General features: G+C 35.0%; 3 protein-coding genes across 4 annotated transcripts; 1 reads left to right on the top strand and 2 right to left on the bottom strand.

Moving 5' to 3' along the window:
* Window positions 1-889: 889 nt before the first annotated feature.
* Window positions 890-2,799, bottom strand: LOC114185958 (uncharacterized). The gene is made up of 3 exons (XM_028073948.2): window positions 2,108-2,799; window positions 1,875-2,003; window positions 890-1,285 (listed from the first exon to the last, which is right to left on the bottom strand). The coding sequence occupies exons 1-3, from the start codon at window positions 2,711-2,713 to the stop codon at window positions 1,142-1,144; spliced, it is 879 nt and encodes a 292-aa protein (XP_027929749.1). The 5' UTR covers window positions 2,714-2,799; the 3' UTR covers window positions 890-1,141.
* Window positions 2,800-4,740: 1,941 nt separating this feature from the next.
* On the top strand, window positions 4,741-11,166 carry CAT9 (cationic amino acid transporter 9). 2 transcript variants are annotated; one of them, XM_028073269.2, is made up of 9 exons: window positions 4,741-5,110; window positions 6,450-6,856; window positions 6,959-7,135; window positions 8,750-8,974; window positions 9,058-9,234; window positions 9,566-9,793; window positions 10,293-10,346; window positions 10,472-10,561; window positions 10,676-11,166. In XM_028073269.2, the coding sequence occupies exons 1-9, from the start codon at window positions 4,870-4,872 to the stop codon at window positions 10,814-10,816; spliced, it is 1,740 nt and encodes a 579-aa protein (XP_027929070.1). In that variant the 5' UTR covers window positions 4,741-4,869; the 3' UTR covers window positions 10,817-11,166. The 2 variants fall into 2 exon arrangements, with proteins under 2 accessions (XP_027929070.1, XP_027929071.1); XM_028073270.2 differs by lacking the exon at window positions 10,293-10,346 and having other exon boundaries at window positions 4,743-5,110.
* A 2,152-nt stretch (window positions 11,167-13,318) lies between these two features.
* Window positions 13,319-16,415, bottom strand: LOC114183276 (cotton fiber protein). Its single transcript, XM_028070231.2, has one exon. The coding sequence runs from the start codon at window positions 16,292-16,294 to the stop codon at window positions 13,604-13,606; it is 2,691 nt and encodes an 896-aa protein (XP_027926032.2). The 5' UTR covers window positions 16,295-16,415; the 3' UTR covers window positions 13,319-13,603.
* Window positions 16,416-17,058: the final 643 nt, after the last annotated feature.

Raw genomic sequence — 17,058 nt, 5'->3', positions numbered from 1 at the left:
AGTAATCTGTTAGTCCCAATTGATAAATAAATTTGCTACTTATTACTCATCTCAAGTCTCTATCACTAGACAACTGGAAGCAAGATCCTTCTGGCTGTTTGACTTTGACCTACATGAAACTATCATCTTTAACAGTGTTGCTTTATTGGAACACACTTTTACCACACACCATTATTTGATATCTATTAATTTTTTCTTTCAGACTTATTTGTAGTTTCTTAGCTTGTAAGTAAAATAATCAATTCTATCAACCAATGTTTTCATGCTGTTAAAAAATTACATGGGACACTGGATTCAGCTACTCATGTAATCTCACACAAGGTTGAAAAACAATTTTTGGTTTGACACGACATCAATCATCAAAGTTCTGAATGTTTATAAGGTACTACAGTAACCCTCTTCATTTCACTTCAAATCATTGCAGTTCTAAAAATGATTTTAATTCTTATGCTGGTAGTAAAGAAAAGTCCTAGTAGTCACTAAAATTGAATTGCAACATGCTAGACTCTAATTGCCGTGCTTTTTATCGGCTAGATAAACAGATATCAGATAGGTATTGTTTTTTGGTCACAGACTGGACCACAACTAGCATAACAAACCGTATTTGTTCTTAACACAAAGATCACCACCACCTCAGAATCTCAAACAATTGTAGTAAAGCACCTAAGTAGCTGCTAAACATACATATACACTAGAAAAAAAGACTAGGAAACAGATTCCCCAAATCCATTCCTTTGATTCTCTCTAAATCCATGCCTCCAATAGCAGTTACAAAAACGAAATGTCGTCCCAATGCTTAACCCCACATAGGCATTGAAACCACCCATCAATACATAATTTCATGCAAAGAGACACTGTAGACAAAATTTATCAAAGGCCACTGAAAAAATTATTGCACAACAAGCCATTCATTTTCTATGAACTTTTGTACTGAGTTACATGCTAGTAAATGGGACAAGATATAACATTTTCCTCCATTTCTTGGAGAAAGTACACAACATTTTATATACATTGTTCAAAGTACATAACATTTCTTTTATTTACTGGAAGACACCGCACATGAGAAATAGAAAAAAGGCTTTGCCAAACTAAAAGATAATAAAAACAAAAGCGAGCAAGAGTCAAACACGCTACTTTTCTCTTACACCAACTTATAGTAACAATTATTTTCCGAGAGGAGAACCTTGAAGCTTTTCCCACATGGACACGCAAATCCAAGGCTTAGGCACTGTTCACCCCACTCAACACTAACTGCTTCTTCAGAATCTCCTCCTCCCAAATCATCCTGCAAAAACACATGGATTGAACATAAAACATTAAAATTAATCTAAGAAGCAGTCAAGCCATATATCCAAAAAATAATAACAAGTGACAACTTTATAATTACATATTTTGGAGTCTAACTTCTGTTCTCTTTCAATATAAATATTTGTGTGGTGTCAACCCTGAAAATATCATTTCAAGTGTGATTTTTAAAACAGTTACCATTCATAGTAATATGTAATGGATTATTACAAACATGTAATTACTCTTTCTTCCCGTCTTATTTCCAACCTATTTTTCTTTGTATCCCTTTCTGTACTTCTCTGACATATCTCATTTCATTTATCACTTTTCTTCCCTACACTTTCCTTTCTTTTCTATCGTGTTATTTCCTAAACCCTATTCCCCCCACGATGGAGTGGATGTGCAATTTTTCTTCACTGATAGGATTACAATGTAAGATACTTTACAACATGTACATTCTAATTAACTTTTATATTACGTATCTTAGTAGAATTACATAACCAAACAAATTAAAGGTAACACAAGGTAAATCTATTACAGTTAGAATTGAAGGATGATTGATATTCTTGATCCATACATACACATACCTGAGGCAGGACTTTGTCTTCTTCAGCTATACACTCTTCTTCCCTTCCATTTTCTTCCTCATCATCCTTCATAACCTCATGCCACCATTGCCACATCTCTTTCAATCGCTCCTTGATCCTTCTCAGTTTCTGCAATTACACGCACAAAACAAACAAACAAAAAGCAAATCCATTATTCCAAACCCTAAAGATCAAAACTTTTTATTCCCTTTCAATTTCCCAACCCTCCATACCACTGACTCAGGAGCGGCGGTTTCCTCGTAGTTCAGACTCGGAGAAGGTGTGGAGAGATCCGAGACGCTCCTTCTGAGGCCCGGCGGCAGGGGCGGTAGCCCGGAGCCTCTCTCCGCAGGAGTGGGAGGCGCCGGAGCCGGAGGGCGGTAAGGGTCGGAAACGCAGCGGCGGAGGACGGGGAAGGAGCCTCTCTCCGCAGGAGTGGGAGGCGCCGGAGCCGGAGGTCGGTAAGGGTCGGAAACGCAGCGGCGGAGGACGGGTAAGGAGCGGCGCTTGTTGACGAGGGAGTGGAGGTTGAGCGGAATGGGGACGGCGGAGAAGCCGTAATGGGAGAGGTCCTCCTGGTCACAGGATAGCTTCTTGGCGGAGGGCTCTCCGGAGAAAGAACACGACGGGGGCGATCGGCGCTTCATGGGGTTGTTGACGGCGGAGCAGGGAGGTTGACGGTGGCAGCAGCCGTTGTTGTGATGCATCATGGACAAGAAGTCGGTGGGCTCAACCACTGTCGTGGAATCAGCGTGATCGTGCATCGCTTGTGTTGGCGTTGGTTGTGGAGAAACTGCGGTGACGGGTTCGTTCTGAGCATGAACGTTTATTTCACCCATTTTCTTGAACTCTTTCTTTCTGATTTGGCCCTTTCTTTCTCTGGTTTTGCTATGAGAAAATGGGACTCGCCACGAAGAAGAAGGAGAAGGCCTCTCGGTTTTATATATGAGTGAAGAGTATTTTGAATTTTAACGGCTATTGGCGGGTTCTGTTTAAGCTTTTAGGGTAAACACAATTTATTAATATTACACCTTTTCTAAACACAGATAATTAGTATAAATATAATTTTTTTAATAAGTCAGATTAACGATTAAATAATTCTTTTTTATTACTGAAAATTGTGAAGAGTATTTCTAGAAAACATGATTACAGAATAATCATTAATTCTAAATCTTAACAATGGATAATTCTAGGCAGAAGCATATACATGTATTTGTGTATCTTGCATAATTGCTAATTGATGAATCAATTATATTTTAAGTGTTCAAGCTGGATTCCACCAGATTCAATTTTAGTTTAAAACTTTTAATCCTTTAATAAAAATTATTTCAATAGTATTTTATTTTTTATAAAAAAATAGAATAATTTGTTTGAATATGAAATCAATGAAATTAAAATCTAAGATATATATAATAATATTTTTATTATTTAAATTTTGAAATAATATATCACTCTTATAGTATCTTTTTCACTTAATTTAATTGAGATATTTTCCGTTTAGATTTATTTAAGTATTATTAACCTAATTTAACTCAATATTTTCAGTAAATTTTTTGAAGTATCGAAAAAGAATATACAAAATTTCTTAAAATATCGTATATATATATATATATATATATATATATTATTAATTTATAAATATTGAGAGAGTCAAAACCTCTAAAAAAACTCCGGCGGCACTGAACTCAACAAAAATTATGATATCATCAACTCAATATTGGGTTGATTCAATTATAGTTTTTTAAGTGATATTGTTATGATATATTTAAATTAAAGTTGACAACTATAATGATCAAGATTATTTTAATGTAAATGAATGTTATTTCTTATGTAATGTCAAAATAGTTAGAATGTTTGAATGCTAGTAAAATGGAATTATTTTTTGGTAAAACAAATTTTTAGTGAATGCGAGGCACATTTTTTTTTTGCAGTCTTCGGGTCGTCTTTTCTTGTCTATGTCGTTTTCTGTTTGTGTACGAGATTTTTTTCCCATAAACATGTTATTTTGTGATACTTCCTACATTTAATGCTTGCTGCATTAAACTAACAAATCTACAACTTCAAATTATATTACTTAAACAATTAAACATTTAAAAATAAAAATAATTCAAGTTCTTACATTTTCTAAAATTTGTAAAATTATCTTTCCTATTACAATGATCAAATTTAAAAAAAAAATGTGGATACTTTTCAGATAGCTTATGACGAGATCAAACAAATTTAGAGTATACAAGTTAAATTACAATTGCAATTTATAAATAGCTTGTGGGGTATTTTGCAATCGATTGATATTTTTTAATAGTACAATTATGCTATTAGGCTCTTGTTTTACACGTTTCTTTGTCCTCACACATTCAAACAACAAACTTTATGAGATCATCTTAAAAATAATCGATGCAAGAGAAAGAATCACATTGAAATGATTTTAAATTAATAATAAATTAAAACTAAATGTGTTTTTATCAAATAAAATTATATTAAAAATATTAGCAATGTTACGAAAACCAATTAATATTTGAATAAAAATATTCGAATGGGAAATTGGATAACGTAGAAATCAAGTCCGTGCAATTTAAAAGTTTTTTTTTGTTTAAATTTCTATTTATTGAGAAATTTTTAAATATTGTATCATAATCTTGGAAACTATAATTTAAATGTGAAATTATGTAATTGGACTGAAATAAGGCCACATTCAAATTGACCCACGTGTTGTCTTTACCAATATAACATGTGTACATCATATACCCAAAAAAGATAATTATTGAATAAGAAAAAAAAAATCCAATTTGTCCTTTTTTAATTTATTAATAATGATAATAATAATTTTATTATTATTGTAATTTTGTTTTGAATCAGCTTCCATCTACACTCTTTTTCTATCAGTATGCAAATTTTTCATCACTCTCTCCCTCTTTCTCTCTCTCAATCCAAAATCTCTGTGAATCTGTGACACGTTTTTTTTTTTCCTGTGTTCTAGTTTGACCTTGTTTTCACCATGAGAATTGCTAGCCATCCTTCTTCTTCTTCGTCCTCCTCAGGTTGGTCGCATTTCTGGTCGTCGGCGCGCCGATCGAAGCGCCTAGCGACGCCGGCGGAGAAGGCCTATCGCGACAGCACTGAGCTCGGCCTCTCCCGCCGCCTCGGCGTCATCGACCTCATACTCCTTGGGATTGGCGCATCCATCGGCGCCGGCATCTTCGTCGTCACCGGCACCGTCGCCCGCGACGCCGGACCCGGTACACCTCTACTGTTTTAGCTTCTAAAGCGTTGTTGAAGTTTATTTATATAATTAAAGTGCATTTTTGTCTTTGAGAAGTAAATTAATGTCTGAAGTTACATTAGTTTAATGAATTATTAATTACGGGCATAAAGGAGGTTATGAAATAATAGTAGTTATTTTCGTCTCTGAAATACTGAAAAAAAATTACTTAGTAATAGTTTTAGATTGCTTTAATAAGTAATTATTTTTGCGAAATTTTAGCACCGAAAAGACTTTTTAGAGCATTTTATTGCAAGATCTTATTTGAACTACTTTTTTTTTTGTAGCTCCCATACAACTTAGGACATTAGTTTTCTTAAAATTCCATTTAAATTTTTACTCTAATTTAGATCTCACCTTTAAATCTTATGTAATTTTCTCTAAATCTTACTATCAATTTTTTTAGTAAGAAAGGATGTAAAATATGACACTTTTTTATCATTCGAGATATTGAGAATTCTTATAGGAGAGCTCATTCTTCGTGGTGGAGATATATATTCCTCTAGTCAAGGTCTTGTAAATAATAGATCTCATGTTTAAGATTTTTGTTGAAGGTCAGCTATTAAAGATTCCCTTGCTACTTGTAACCTTTTTTTTTATTTAATTTTGGAGAAAATTTGGGTATATTTCTCTAGTTAAAATTAAGGTTTCACCCGGCTTGTATTTTTGTGTAGGAAATAACATAAATTACCGAAATAAATCTCCAAAAGCAAGCATTAATGCAATTATTGTTTCTTAGTTTTACGTTTTGTTCTTTTATCCGCTAGGTTTGTTGTTGAACTTGGAGGTACTAGTACCTGGGTAATGGGAGTTGAAGAGTATCGAACTTCATGTAGCAATAACCTTAAATGACATGGAAAATGAATGCAGTACTACACTCACACAAGGATAACACAAATTTTAAATATTACAAAACAGGACACATCATATAAACTTAATATCAGATTAAGAAGAGACACAGATCTTATTGAAATCGAATAGAGATATCACTGTTTCAAAAGTTTGAATCAGTTATTACTGACATGTCAAATACTGTGAATTTGATTAGAAAGTGCCGGTATAATCTGATACTTTAATGGATTTTTACACTATTATTCAATCATAATAGCATGTCTTGTAAGATTGTTGATTTTTGCAATAATTAGTTTAAAAGACGTCTATGGGGATTTCTGTTTGGCTGGTAGTGATAATCCTTACAAATATATGAAAATTGAACCCAAATACTATCTGCTGCGAGGCTTGATATGCACTGGTTATTTTCCAGTTAAGATTATTCCAAACCTAGTGGCTTATTAAGGTTTGTTTCTGTGATACAGGAGTGACGATAAGTTTTATGCTTGCGGGAGCATCGTGTGTTATAAATGCACTCTGTTATGCTGAACTAGCTTCTCGTTTTCCCGCTGTTGTTGGAGGAGCTTATCTATATACATACACGGCTTTTAATGAACTTACGGCTTTTCTTGTTTTTGCACAATTAATGCTTGACTATCACATTGGAGCAGCGAGTATAGCGAGAAGCCTAGCAAGTTATCTGATAAATATTCTAGAACTCTTTCCTGTTTTCAAAGATAACATTCCAAATTGGATTGGGCATGGTGAAAGCATTGGAGATGTGTTATCCATCAACATATTGGCTCCTATTCTGCTAATACTTCTCACTTTAGTTCTATGTCTAGGTGTTCATGAATCGTCAATTATGAATTGTATTATGACAGTGACCAAGGTTCCTTTCCATCTTACAAGTTTTCAAAATACAGTATTAAGCGCGTGTTAATTATGGCTTATCTGATACAGAATCACAGGTTGTTTTTGCTGTTTGTTGCAGGTAATCATTGTTATCATTGTCATTTTTGCTGGAGCATTTGAGGTTGATGTTTCCAACTGGTCTCCCTTTGCTCCAAATGGTTTACAATCTATACTTACAGGAGCTACAGTAGTCTTCTTTGCATACGTTGGTTTTGATGCAGTTGCCAATTCTGCCGAAGAAGCTAAGAGGCCTCAGGTATCTCATTTGAGATTCCTCCCGTGGTTTATGAATTTTCCAGATGCTATATCTCGTCTCATTTAACTGTTGATAATGATAGTTTTATTGGAAGTAAAATACAGACTGTTTTGAAGATAAGTGATGTGATGATTAGTACATAAGAAGAAAGACTTAGTGACCCATTGCCTTATGATGTGTTTGGATGAGGCAATTCAAGAGGGTGATTCATTTATTTGGAGAATTTGAAATTCTTTGTAAAGAAATGCTTTGTTTGGGTAGAGACATTAAAAAACATTTAAAATGCATGCATTTTTTTGAAGTATTTCAATTAGCTAAATTAGAAGAAATTCAAATACTCTAAAAAAAGGTGGAATTTGAAATTCTTCTCACTCAACCTCACACTTTGGACTCAATCCCAAACGGACCCGGCAAACCCGACAACCATGACAGGTTCGGCTGGCCAGAAGATCTAGATGGATCAGACTGACTTGACGACACAAACGGGTCAAGCAGGCCCGACGACCCAAACAGATCGAGCGGGCTCGACGACCCAGATGGGTCGATCAGGCCCGACTACCTAGACGGGTCAGGCGGGTCTGTCGAAAAAGACAGGTCAAGCATGCCTGACGAGCCAGACGGGTCAAGCGGGCCCAATGACAAAAGACGAGTCAGGTGGGCTTGACGACTAAGAAGGGTCAGGTGGGCCTGACTACCTAGACGGGCGCGACAACCTAGATGGGTCAAGCGGGCTCGATAACCCAGACGAGTCAGACGGGTCTGGTAGGTCTGACGACTGTCGGACGGGCCCGACGACCCAAACAGACAGGGTGACTTGATAACACATATAGGTCGGACGAGGTTGAAAACTCAAACAGGTCGATCAAGCCCGACAACCCACACCACCTAGGAAGGCCAGACGACCAAGATGTATCAAGGGGCCCAAACAGACCGGACTGGCCCCATGTTATAAACGGGTCGTGCGAGCCCAACGGATTTGGCGAGCCAGGCGACCGAGAGGTGTCGGGCGAGCCTGACGACCTAGATGTGTCGGGCAGGCCTAGTGACCGACCGACCGACCTGTTGACCCGACAAACTTGACCGACCGACCTGTTGACCCGACAAACTTGACCGACCCATTTCCAAATTTATCATGAACTCAAAACATAATTAAGCCTAAAATAAATATTGATAAAATGAAATTTTATCTCACAAGAAATTCAATTATTTTATCCAAATAAGAAATTAATGTAAGGTATTTTAATTTCTTTATCCAAACAAATTATTTAGAGATTGAAGGGAATTTAATTGCAAGCAATTCAAATACAATGCATTTCAATTTCTCAACATTGTTGAAATGCTTCGTCCAAACACAAGGTTAAGGTTCTAGGTTTGAGGTGATGTTAAAGTCTCTTATATATGGGGTGGCTTATGGCTCGAGACTCGTTAGGATCCCAACTCCTAGGTTTTGTAGATTGAATATTAGTTAATATTAGTTTATATTATCTCACAATAATATATTTACTTAGGCTAATTTATATTTACACTTTCACTTATTTGTTATTTTCTTTCTATTCTCAGAAATTAGTTCACCATGACCTTTTGTATTTATCTTTTCTGTTTGTGAAATTTCAGCGGGATTTGCCAATTGGCATAATAGGAAGCCTCTTAGTATGTATTGCATTGTACATTGGAGTATGCTTGGTTATTACTGGAATGGTTCCATACAATCTTCTAGGAGAAGATGCTCCTCTGGCTGAAGCTTTTACATCTAAGGGATTAAAATTTGTTTCTGTTCTGATTAGCATTGGTGCTGTTGCGGGACTTACAACAACACTCCTTGTTGGTCTCTATGTTCAGGTAAATCCCTTCTGAATAATGACACGATTGCTGTGCCTGACATGTGCTAATATGTATATAAATGGAATGTTTCTGATGAGCAGTCTCGGCTATATCTTGGACTTGCCAGGGATGGCTTACTTCCCTCAATATTTGCAAAGGTTCACTCCACACGCCACACCCCTATTCATTCTCAGATCTGGGTTGGCTTGGTTGCGAGCGTTCTGGGTGGGCTGATGGATGTGCGTGTGCTCTCTCACATTCTTTCCGTTGGTACACTGGTAAGAGTTGACTTCTAATCTGTTGGTAGTGGACTTGCCAACAAAATAACTGGCTTATTTTGTATCATCATATAGTATGTATATACGTTTGCTTTGATTGACATGAAATACGTGGACTAAGGAAAGGTGGGGCATTTCTTGTTCAGTGGGTGTTGGATACATTAATCTAATCTTACCATGTTTTGGTATGTGTTAAGATAGTGTGCATCATATTTTCCATTTAGGAAATAATATGGCATGATGTGCCTTGACAAAATGTATAATCTATGTTTGATTGGTGATTGAAAATTCTTACTTAATGTTCCTCACATGATATATTATTTTTGTTCAGACTGGATATTCAGTTGTCTCAGCATGTGTTGTTGTACTTCGCTGGAAGGATAAGACAAGTAGTCAAGTATCGTCTTCTGCTGAGCGGGAAGGTGTAATTTGCCTCATTGCCGTTGCTCTTTGTGGATTTGCTACTGGGCTCTTGTACCGTTATGATGCTTCATTTATTTTTTTGATTCTCACCATAGTTATCGCAGTTGGTGCTTCTGTTGCTCTCATTTTCCGCCAGGTGAGGGTTATTTTATATTTTATTATAGTGTTATTTTGATAAATTTCTCTAAAAGTATTTGAGGAGAAAAAAATTAGATTAAATGATTTAAGTTTTGTATAAAGTCAAAATCAAATTTTGAAGAAGATAAAATGAGAAAGCTTTATAATTAGTTTATGCTGAGTAATTTTAACTTACGGGTTCACTTCATCTTTTTATTTTCTTTTCATATAAGTATTTATTGAGAAATTTATCCAAATAGTGCTCAAATGCATGCTGCGTTGGGTCGAAATGCTTTAGTTGCATAATATGTTTATAATAATATATAGTTATATTCTATGGATTGAAGGTTGTTGTATGATGAATGAACATGTAAAATTTCCGATTTGGTTATTGGACAATGTATAAATACTAATCAAAGTCACGAGTTTTTAATTGAGTCTCGTCATTAATGGAGATGGAGAGAGTAATCTGAAACTGTTTGTTGCCTTCTTTTCCTGGATCATACCACAAAATGAAGAACACATTGATGGTTGTATGTGTCAAATACACCAAACGGAAAGGCAATCCGAAGGTCAACAACTCTGCTTCCCGGATTTCATCACAGACCATGTTAAAATTATTGAAACTGACGTGCTTGCTGGATTTTGATGTCAATTTCTTTCACTAATTCCATTCTTCTGTCATTTTTCTTTATAGGTTTACGCAGACGCACCAGGGTTTTCCTGCCCAGGGGTTCCCATTCTGCCAAATATTTGCATATTTTTCAACATGTTCTTATTTGCCCAGGTATGCCCATTATCTCTCCTTTTTTAAGACAGCCAAAATAATCCATTATTTGAAAAGTTTTTCAGCTGATTATTTGTACATTAAAACAACATAACGACGAACTTCTGTTGGCAGTTACATGAAGAGGCATGGGTGAGATTTGTGGTTCTTTGTATTGTCATGATTGGTGTTTATGCAATATATGGGCAGCATCATGCGAACCCCAGTGCAGAAGACAATCTCTATATTGAGGCACCTGTGGAAGAAGATCCGTGAGTTATCTGTTCAATATTATAGAATTTATTTCCATTTTTGGCCTACCAGGGCGTCGTTAAAATGTATGTTGTAGTAAATCAGCATTTGTAGCTTCTGTTAGGAATGTCCATTTTGTATGAGTAACTACTATCTGCCCATACTTACTACTAGATAGTATATGATTTGGTCAGGTAGCATGTATGATGATGTATCTCTTCTCTACTACTTCATAAAAAAGAAAAATCATGGTGTATCTTGTGCTAACTTCAAGTTGATACTTTCCGAGGGTGATGCTGTTTCCCTCTGAACCCTTCAAAACCCATTCTGTGTTCTTAAATAAATCTTGCATACGCATGTTATTTCTTCTGTTATGTTCAGAGCTATCATCTTTCCGGCCACACCTCGTTGAAAAAAGGGTAATAATTGAATTTAATATTATATTCCTAGGCTATTATGAGTTGCCAGTTGAAGGTGAGTTTTTTTTTTTTCTTTAAAGCATGAAATCATCAAAGCAGGCTGTCCCTTTTATGTTTTTTATTTTTTCTATACACAATTAAAAGATGGTATGATTTTATACGGTAAAAACGTATTTTAAATATTTTTTAATATATTTTAAAATGTTAAAATTAGTAGTAATCAGTATTATGAAGACACAATAAAGAAATAATACAAAAAAATCAGTAAGATATTTTATGTTAGTGAACATATTACTTTCTCAATCATAAGAAATTTTATGAGTTTTATAATCTAAACAATACAATAATATATATATATATATATATATATATATATATATATATATAATCATTTTATCATGTCTTATTGTGAGGCCTGATTACATTTTAATCTCCGAGGTTTCATGTTTCTCCCTTCTAAAAAAAGTTTTAGACAACAAGAATAATGTAGTCTTTTTTCAAGAGAAAATTATGGAGGTACAAAACTAAATAGTACGTCAAGTTATCACTTTTAGACATGTTTAGCCTTGTCATTTTATACTTTTTCAAAAAAGAATACCATTACAAAAATTAATTTGTATTAATTCTGTTTCATATTATTTTGTGTGTACTAAAGCTCTTTTCGGCTGACATCTGAAGGTGTTGTGTAAAACTAAACTTAGTTGTCTTCTTACCTGGTTTTTTCTATACACAATTAAAAATCAGATCTTAGTTAACATAAAATAATTTAGTTATCCCTGTATGACAGAATAAAGAACTTTTGTTAACGTAGACATTTTATTGATTTGAAAAATAGTATCAAACTATTTTCATTAAACCATTTTATTTATTTTAAGAGAACTTTATTCTCTGTTTGTTTTTAGGTTTGGAAAAATTAAAAAATCGTTTCATGAACTATTATAGAAGAAATATAGGTAGATTAAATTTTGTCGAGCAGTGCTTTTAATTTTTAGCTATAATATTTTATAAAAAATGCATTTACATTCAACATATTTTAAATTATAATAATCTATAATTAAAAGCTTGCCAATAAAACTCGAAAAAAAAAATAATTCGGGCATATAAATTAAACAAATTCCAACATCATTTTTGCATTACTTTTATTTCATAATTGAAATATCAATAAAATGGTACATCAAATTTAAAGGTATGTTAGTTCTATAATGTTAACACTTTAACAATTTGTGTTATTAGGAGACTAACATGCATTATTCCCTTTTTATAAATAAGTAATGGCGAATCTTAGCTTTTCCACTCAGCAACATCACAATATGCTAATCTTCTAAGTGCCTGTTTGGCATAAATGGAAAAGAGGGGTCTTCTACCTTTGCCCCATCTTCATCTTTATTCCATGATGACAGATAAACCTTATTCAAGTCACATGGTTATTTGTCTAATCCATCAGTTTAAAACAAACTAAAACAAAATCAAAACTGCTTGTAAATACTAATGTATTCCAGAGGCTAACTCTTAAATATAAGAACATCTGTATCTATATATGCTGCTGACATTTTTGTATTTCATATAAGCCATGCATATAATGTTTGTCATCTCCATCTTTCTTCTACAGTGAAAATACAAATCTATAACCATGTTAAGTAAATATTCTAAAGGGTAAAAATTTGCTTTACAAACAACTATTATCATATTTGTGTTTAAAATAACTGGTGAATTTCATTCCTCACCCTATTATCCAAAGGTCCATAAAGGGATAAAAATCATCAATTATAGAAAAACAGAAACCAAAGTCATTTTTTTAAAATATAGGATCCAAGATAAATTTTGATCAAAATAAGGGCATTTTATCCTATTCTAAATTACAACATGATTTTTATTAGTCTTCAAGCAAATAGACTAAAATATCTCTCCTAAAGTTTAAAATGTTAAGTGAATGCTTAAGATTGACTCACATAAGACCATCTCTATATTTTCAAATGATGTACAGAAAATGCATTTGATAATGTAAACTATGATATCATGTCAAAGATCAACTCTCCTAAAAGCATAAGCTGCAAATAATGACAACCAGTTAGATGAAGCCATTGCTCCAAAGAAACAGCACACTATATGAGTAACTAACACAAAAATTCAAATGGTGAAGTTTAACATGAGAAAGATACAGTGGCACCAGAAGCAATATCCATAGATATTTTGTTGTATGTGAAAATAAATAAGTGGAAGACCTGCTGCCACAAAATAACAGAATTTCAACTTCAGCAGTTATGTAGAAACATAAGAAGAAAATAAAATCTCCTAAAATGAAGGAAGCTGAATGATGCATGATACTATTAAGATCTTTGATGAACTCCATGTTCATCGGGTTAGAAATAATTGGATCACAATAGTTTACAAATCACCTAATCATCTTGTTTCCAATGGTCTTTTGCTCTTTTGCTCTATCAATAGATCCCATTTTCTGAAGCCTGATTTGAGCTTTGAACTTAGCTATAAATTCACTGGCTTTCTTATCTACTTCAGAATCCAGATCTGAATCATTGACAAATTCAGGTACCCCACTTTCATCTGAGCTCATCCGAGTATTTTCAAGCTCGATATCTGAGTCTTGCTTTGACAAATTCTTGGTTTCTTCTAGCTTATCTCTTGTTCGATGATTGGAAAATTTAATCTCAGGCTTAGGACAATAAAAATCCAGAGTTTTCTTACTGGCTCCTTTCAATGGTTCTCCACTTTTCATTTTATCCTTTTTCAATACTGACTCTACATTGTTAACATTCTTCTCAACCTTTTCATCACTTTGCTTGCTAGATGTTTCTCCTATTCTCATTGTCCCTGAAATCAGTCCACTGGTTCTTCTTGTTCTAACTGATTTTCCCCTTGATGGAGCTTTCACTAGGCTTGCAGGTTTTTCTGAGTCGGATTGCAAAGCATGAATCCGCGACTCTTTATTGCTAGGGGGATCCTCACCTCCAATCTCATTTAAACTTCTCAAGTCATCACTCAAACTGTTCTTTATGTCATCTGGGAGTGAGGAACCATTACCATACCCTTGCAATGAAGCTTCACTATTCCTTCTAGCCAGAGGTGATGGTGAACTAGAAGAAGATCCATGTGAGCTCTTCTTTTCCCCTAAATCTTCCTTCTCCAAGTTCATATTCTCTGATAAAACAGAATCCAGGGAAGAAGATAAACTTGACTGTGATGAGAAAGATCCCATAGACTGGAAAGACCGTGAGCTGAGCAATTCAAGTTGAGTTTCATCAACCGGCATTGACCTTAAATGTGAAGGACGGGAATCAGCAACATATTTTCCCTTAGATTCCAACATGTCATTTCTAGAAGACATCTGGAAATTCTTCTTTCCCAAATCCACCTCTTGGAAATTCATATTTTCTGAAGCAGGCACGTAGGAAGTCTGCTTTTGCTCCATATCTTCCGCTTGGAAATTCACATTTTCTGAAGCTTGCAAGTATGAGGTCTTCTTTTGTCCCATGTCTTCCTCCTCAAAATTCATATTTTCTGTAGCATGCATACGGGAAGTCTTCTGCCCCATATCTTCCTCTTGGAAGTCCATGTCTGATGAAATTGAATCCAAGGAAGAATAAATTCTTGTGTGGGAAGAAAAGGGTCTCACAGACTCGAAAGATTTTGAACCAAGTGAGTCAAATTGAGTTTCATCAACAGACATTGGCCTGAAATGTGAAGGAAAAGAAGCAGCACCATATTTTCCTTTAATTCCCATCCTTCTATTTTTTGATGAAGACCCATGGAAAATCTTCTTCCCCAAATCTATCTTCTGAAAACTTGTATTCTCAGAAATAGGATCATAGGAAGCCTTCCTTGGACCCACATCTTCATCAAGGAAGTTCATAATTTCTGAAACAGACACAAAGGAAGTTTTCAATTGCCCTACATCTTCTTGTTGAAAATTCTTCTTTTCTGCGGCAGACACATAGGAAGCTCTCAGTTGCTTCACTTCTTCCTCTTGAGCGTTTATATTATCTCTTGAAATCGAATCCAAGGAAGAATACATATTGTGGGAAGGGAAAAATGGTGTTTCAAATTTAGTTTCATCAACCGAAAGAGGCCTAAAATGTGCATGACCTGTATCATTGCCATATATTTTCTCTCTATCCATCTTTCTATTCCTTGAACGCCATGGAATTGGGGAAGTTGATCCACCACCACCACCACCGGCATCACTAAATTGTGTCTCCAAATTGGAAGGTCCCAGATCCCTAAATTCCTTATCTCGGCTCTTATCTGAGGCCCTGGAAGAACCCCTTGAACCTGAACTGGAGTCACTTTCATTGGCATATTTAGGACTATCTACATCTCTTGCAACCGATCTTAAACTGCGAATCGGTAGCCCTAGAGGTTTATAATCAACAACCTCACCACACTCACCAGTGTTGTAGTTTGGTTGAGCCACAACCACCACTGGCTCACTATGATAGTACTCAGAATTCCAAGCTTGAACTACATTAGTTCCGTTCCCATCACATCCAACAGAAGAATAACCAAAACTAGGTTCAGAAATTGGCAAATGGGTTTTGTACTGTTCATCAAAAACACCAACAGCACCACCCCCATTGGAGCTTACAACCCCTGCCCCCGCATCAAAGTACTGAGGATTCCAACAATGCATCATCATCTTCATCCTATTCTCACCAACCCCACATGGATTTTCAATAGCATTTTCATTTTCATACGCATCATCAAAAATAGTGGAAACAGGAAACACTTTGGACACATAACTAGGTGCAACGGCATTATCGTCGGCACTAGAAAGAGTAGTTTCTATTTCTAAGTGTGTGTCAAGTTCTGAATTTCTCCTACTAAACAAACCATAAGTGACAGCAATGCCAATGAAGAGAAGGTGGAGAAGCTCCCAGAACTTGTTGAGTATGGTTTGGCTCACAAAGTCAGGGGCTTGAGAGGGAAAAAGTGGAAGAACAATGATAAACAGTGCCAAGAAGAGAGCTTTGACGATGAAACCGGAGCAGGACTTACCTTGGTTGTTGGGTTTTGGTTGGATCCGTGAAAGTGGGAAATGGGGTTTGGTGTAAGGAGTTGAATCCGCCATTGATGGGAGAGTAGAGTGAGTGCCCCTTTGCTCTGTGGTGTGAATGTGTTTGTTTGATTGTTTGTTGAGTGTGTGAGATGAGGAATGAAGAAAGGAAGACTTTGATTACAAGGAAAAGTGCATCTGGCACTAACAGAGAAAATAAAAAAACATTATGGTAAAAAAAAACATTATGGTAATTGTAATTGCCCAACACAGTGGGTCACAATTCAACAGGTGTCACTGTCAATCATGACCGTTTGCTTTTAATGACATGGTTACCCTTTTCTTCTGTGTTTGACCTTTAGCTATCGTATGCTTTAAAATGGGTTGGGCCATCACAAGCCCAACAGCCCGGCCCAAATACACTATTCTAAAATCTGTAGAGCTTCGATTTTTTGTTATTAAAAGTTTAAGTGAAGTCACATCTCTTGAGTTGTTTATGAGAGATTTCACAACTTAAAAAATCTTCATAAAGATGTATTTACAAGGAAATTTTCATATTAACAATCAAAGATGTAAATATTATACCCATATGATATGATGTTTAACAAAACCTACTTTTTTATATTTTATTCCCTACATCAAAATATTAAATCCCACTTAAAATCTCAATCCCAATTTCAAAATTTCAAACTATATTTTAAATGTTAAATCCTTTAGTTCGAAAATTTTAAGCGTAAATTTTGATAATTTTAAATCATCAAACATTTTGTTTCTTCAATATCCTACTTTAACAATTACACAAACACAAATTCTCAAAAATACTGTATATAACATAACAT

This window comes from Vigna unguiculata, chromosome 5 (genome assembly GCF_037176805.1).
Source record: "Vigna unguiculata cultivar grain cowpea cultivar isolate G323 ecotype 2 chromosome 5, ASM3717680v1, whole genome shotgun sequence".
In the NCBI taxonomy this organism is placed as follows: Eukaryota; Viridiplantae; Streptophyta; class Magnoliopsida; order Fabales; family Fabaceae; genus Vigna; species Vigna unguiculata.
This window is presented reverse-complemented; position numbering and strand designations above follow the sequence as displayed.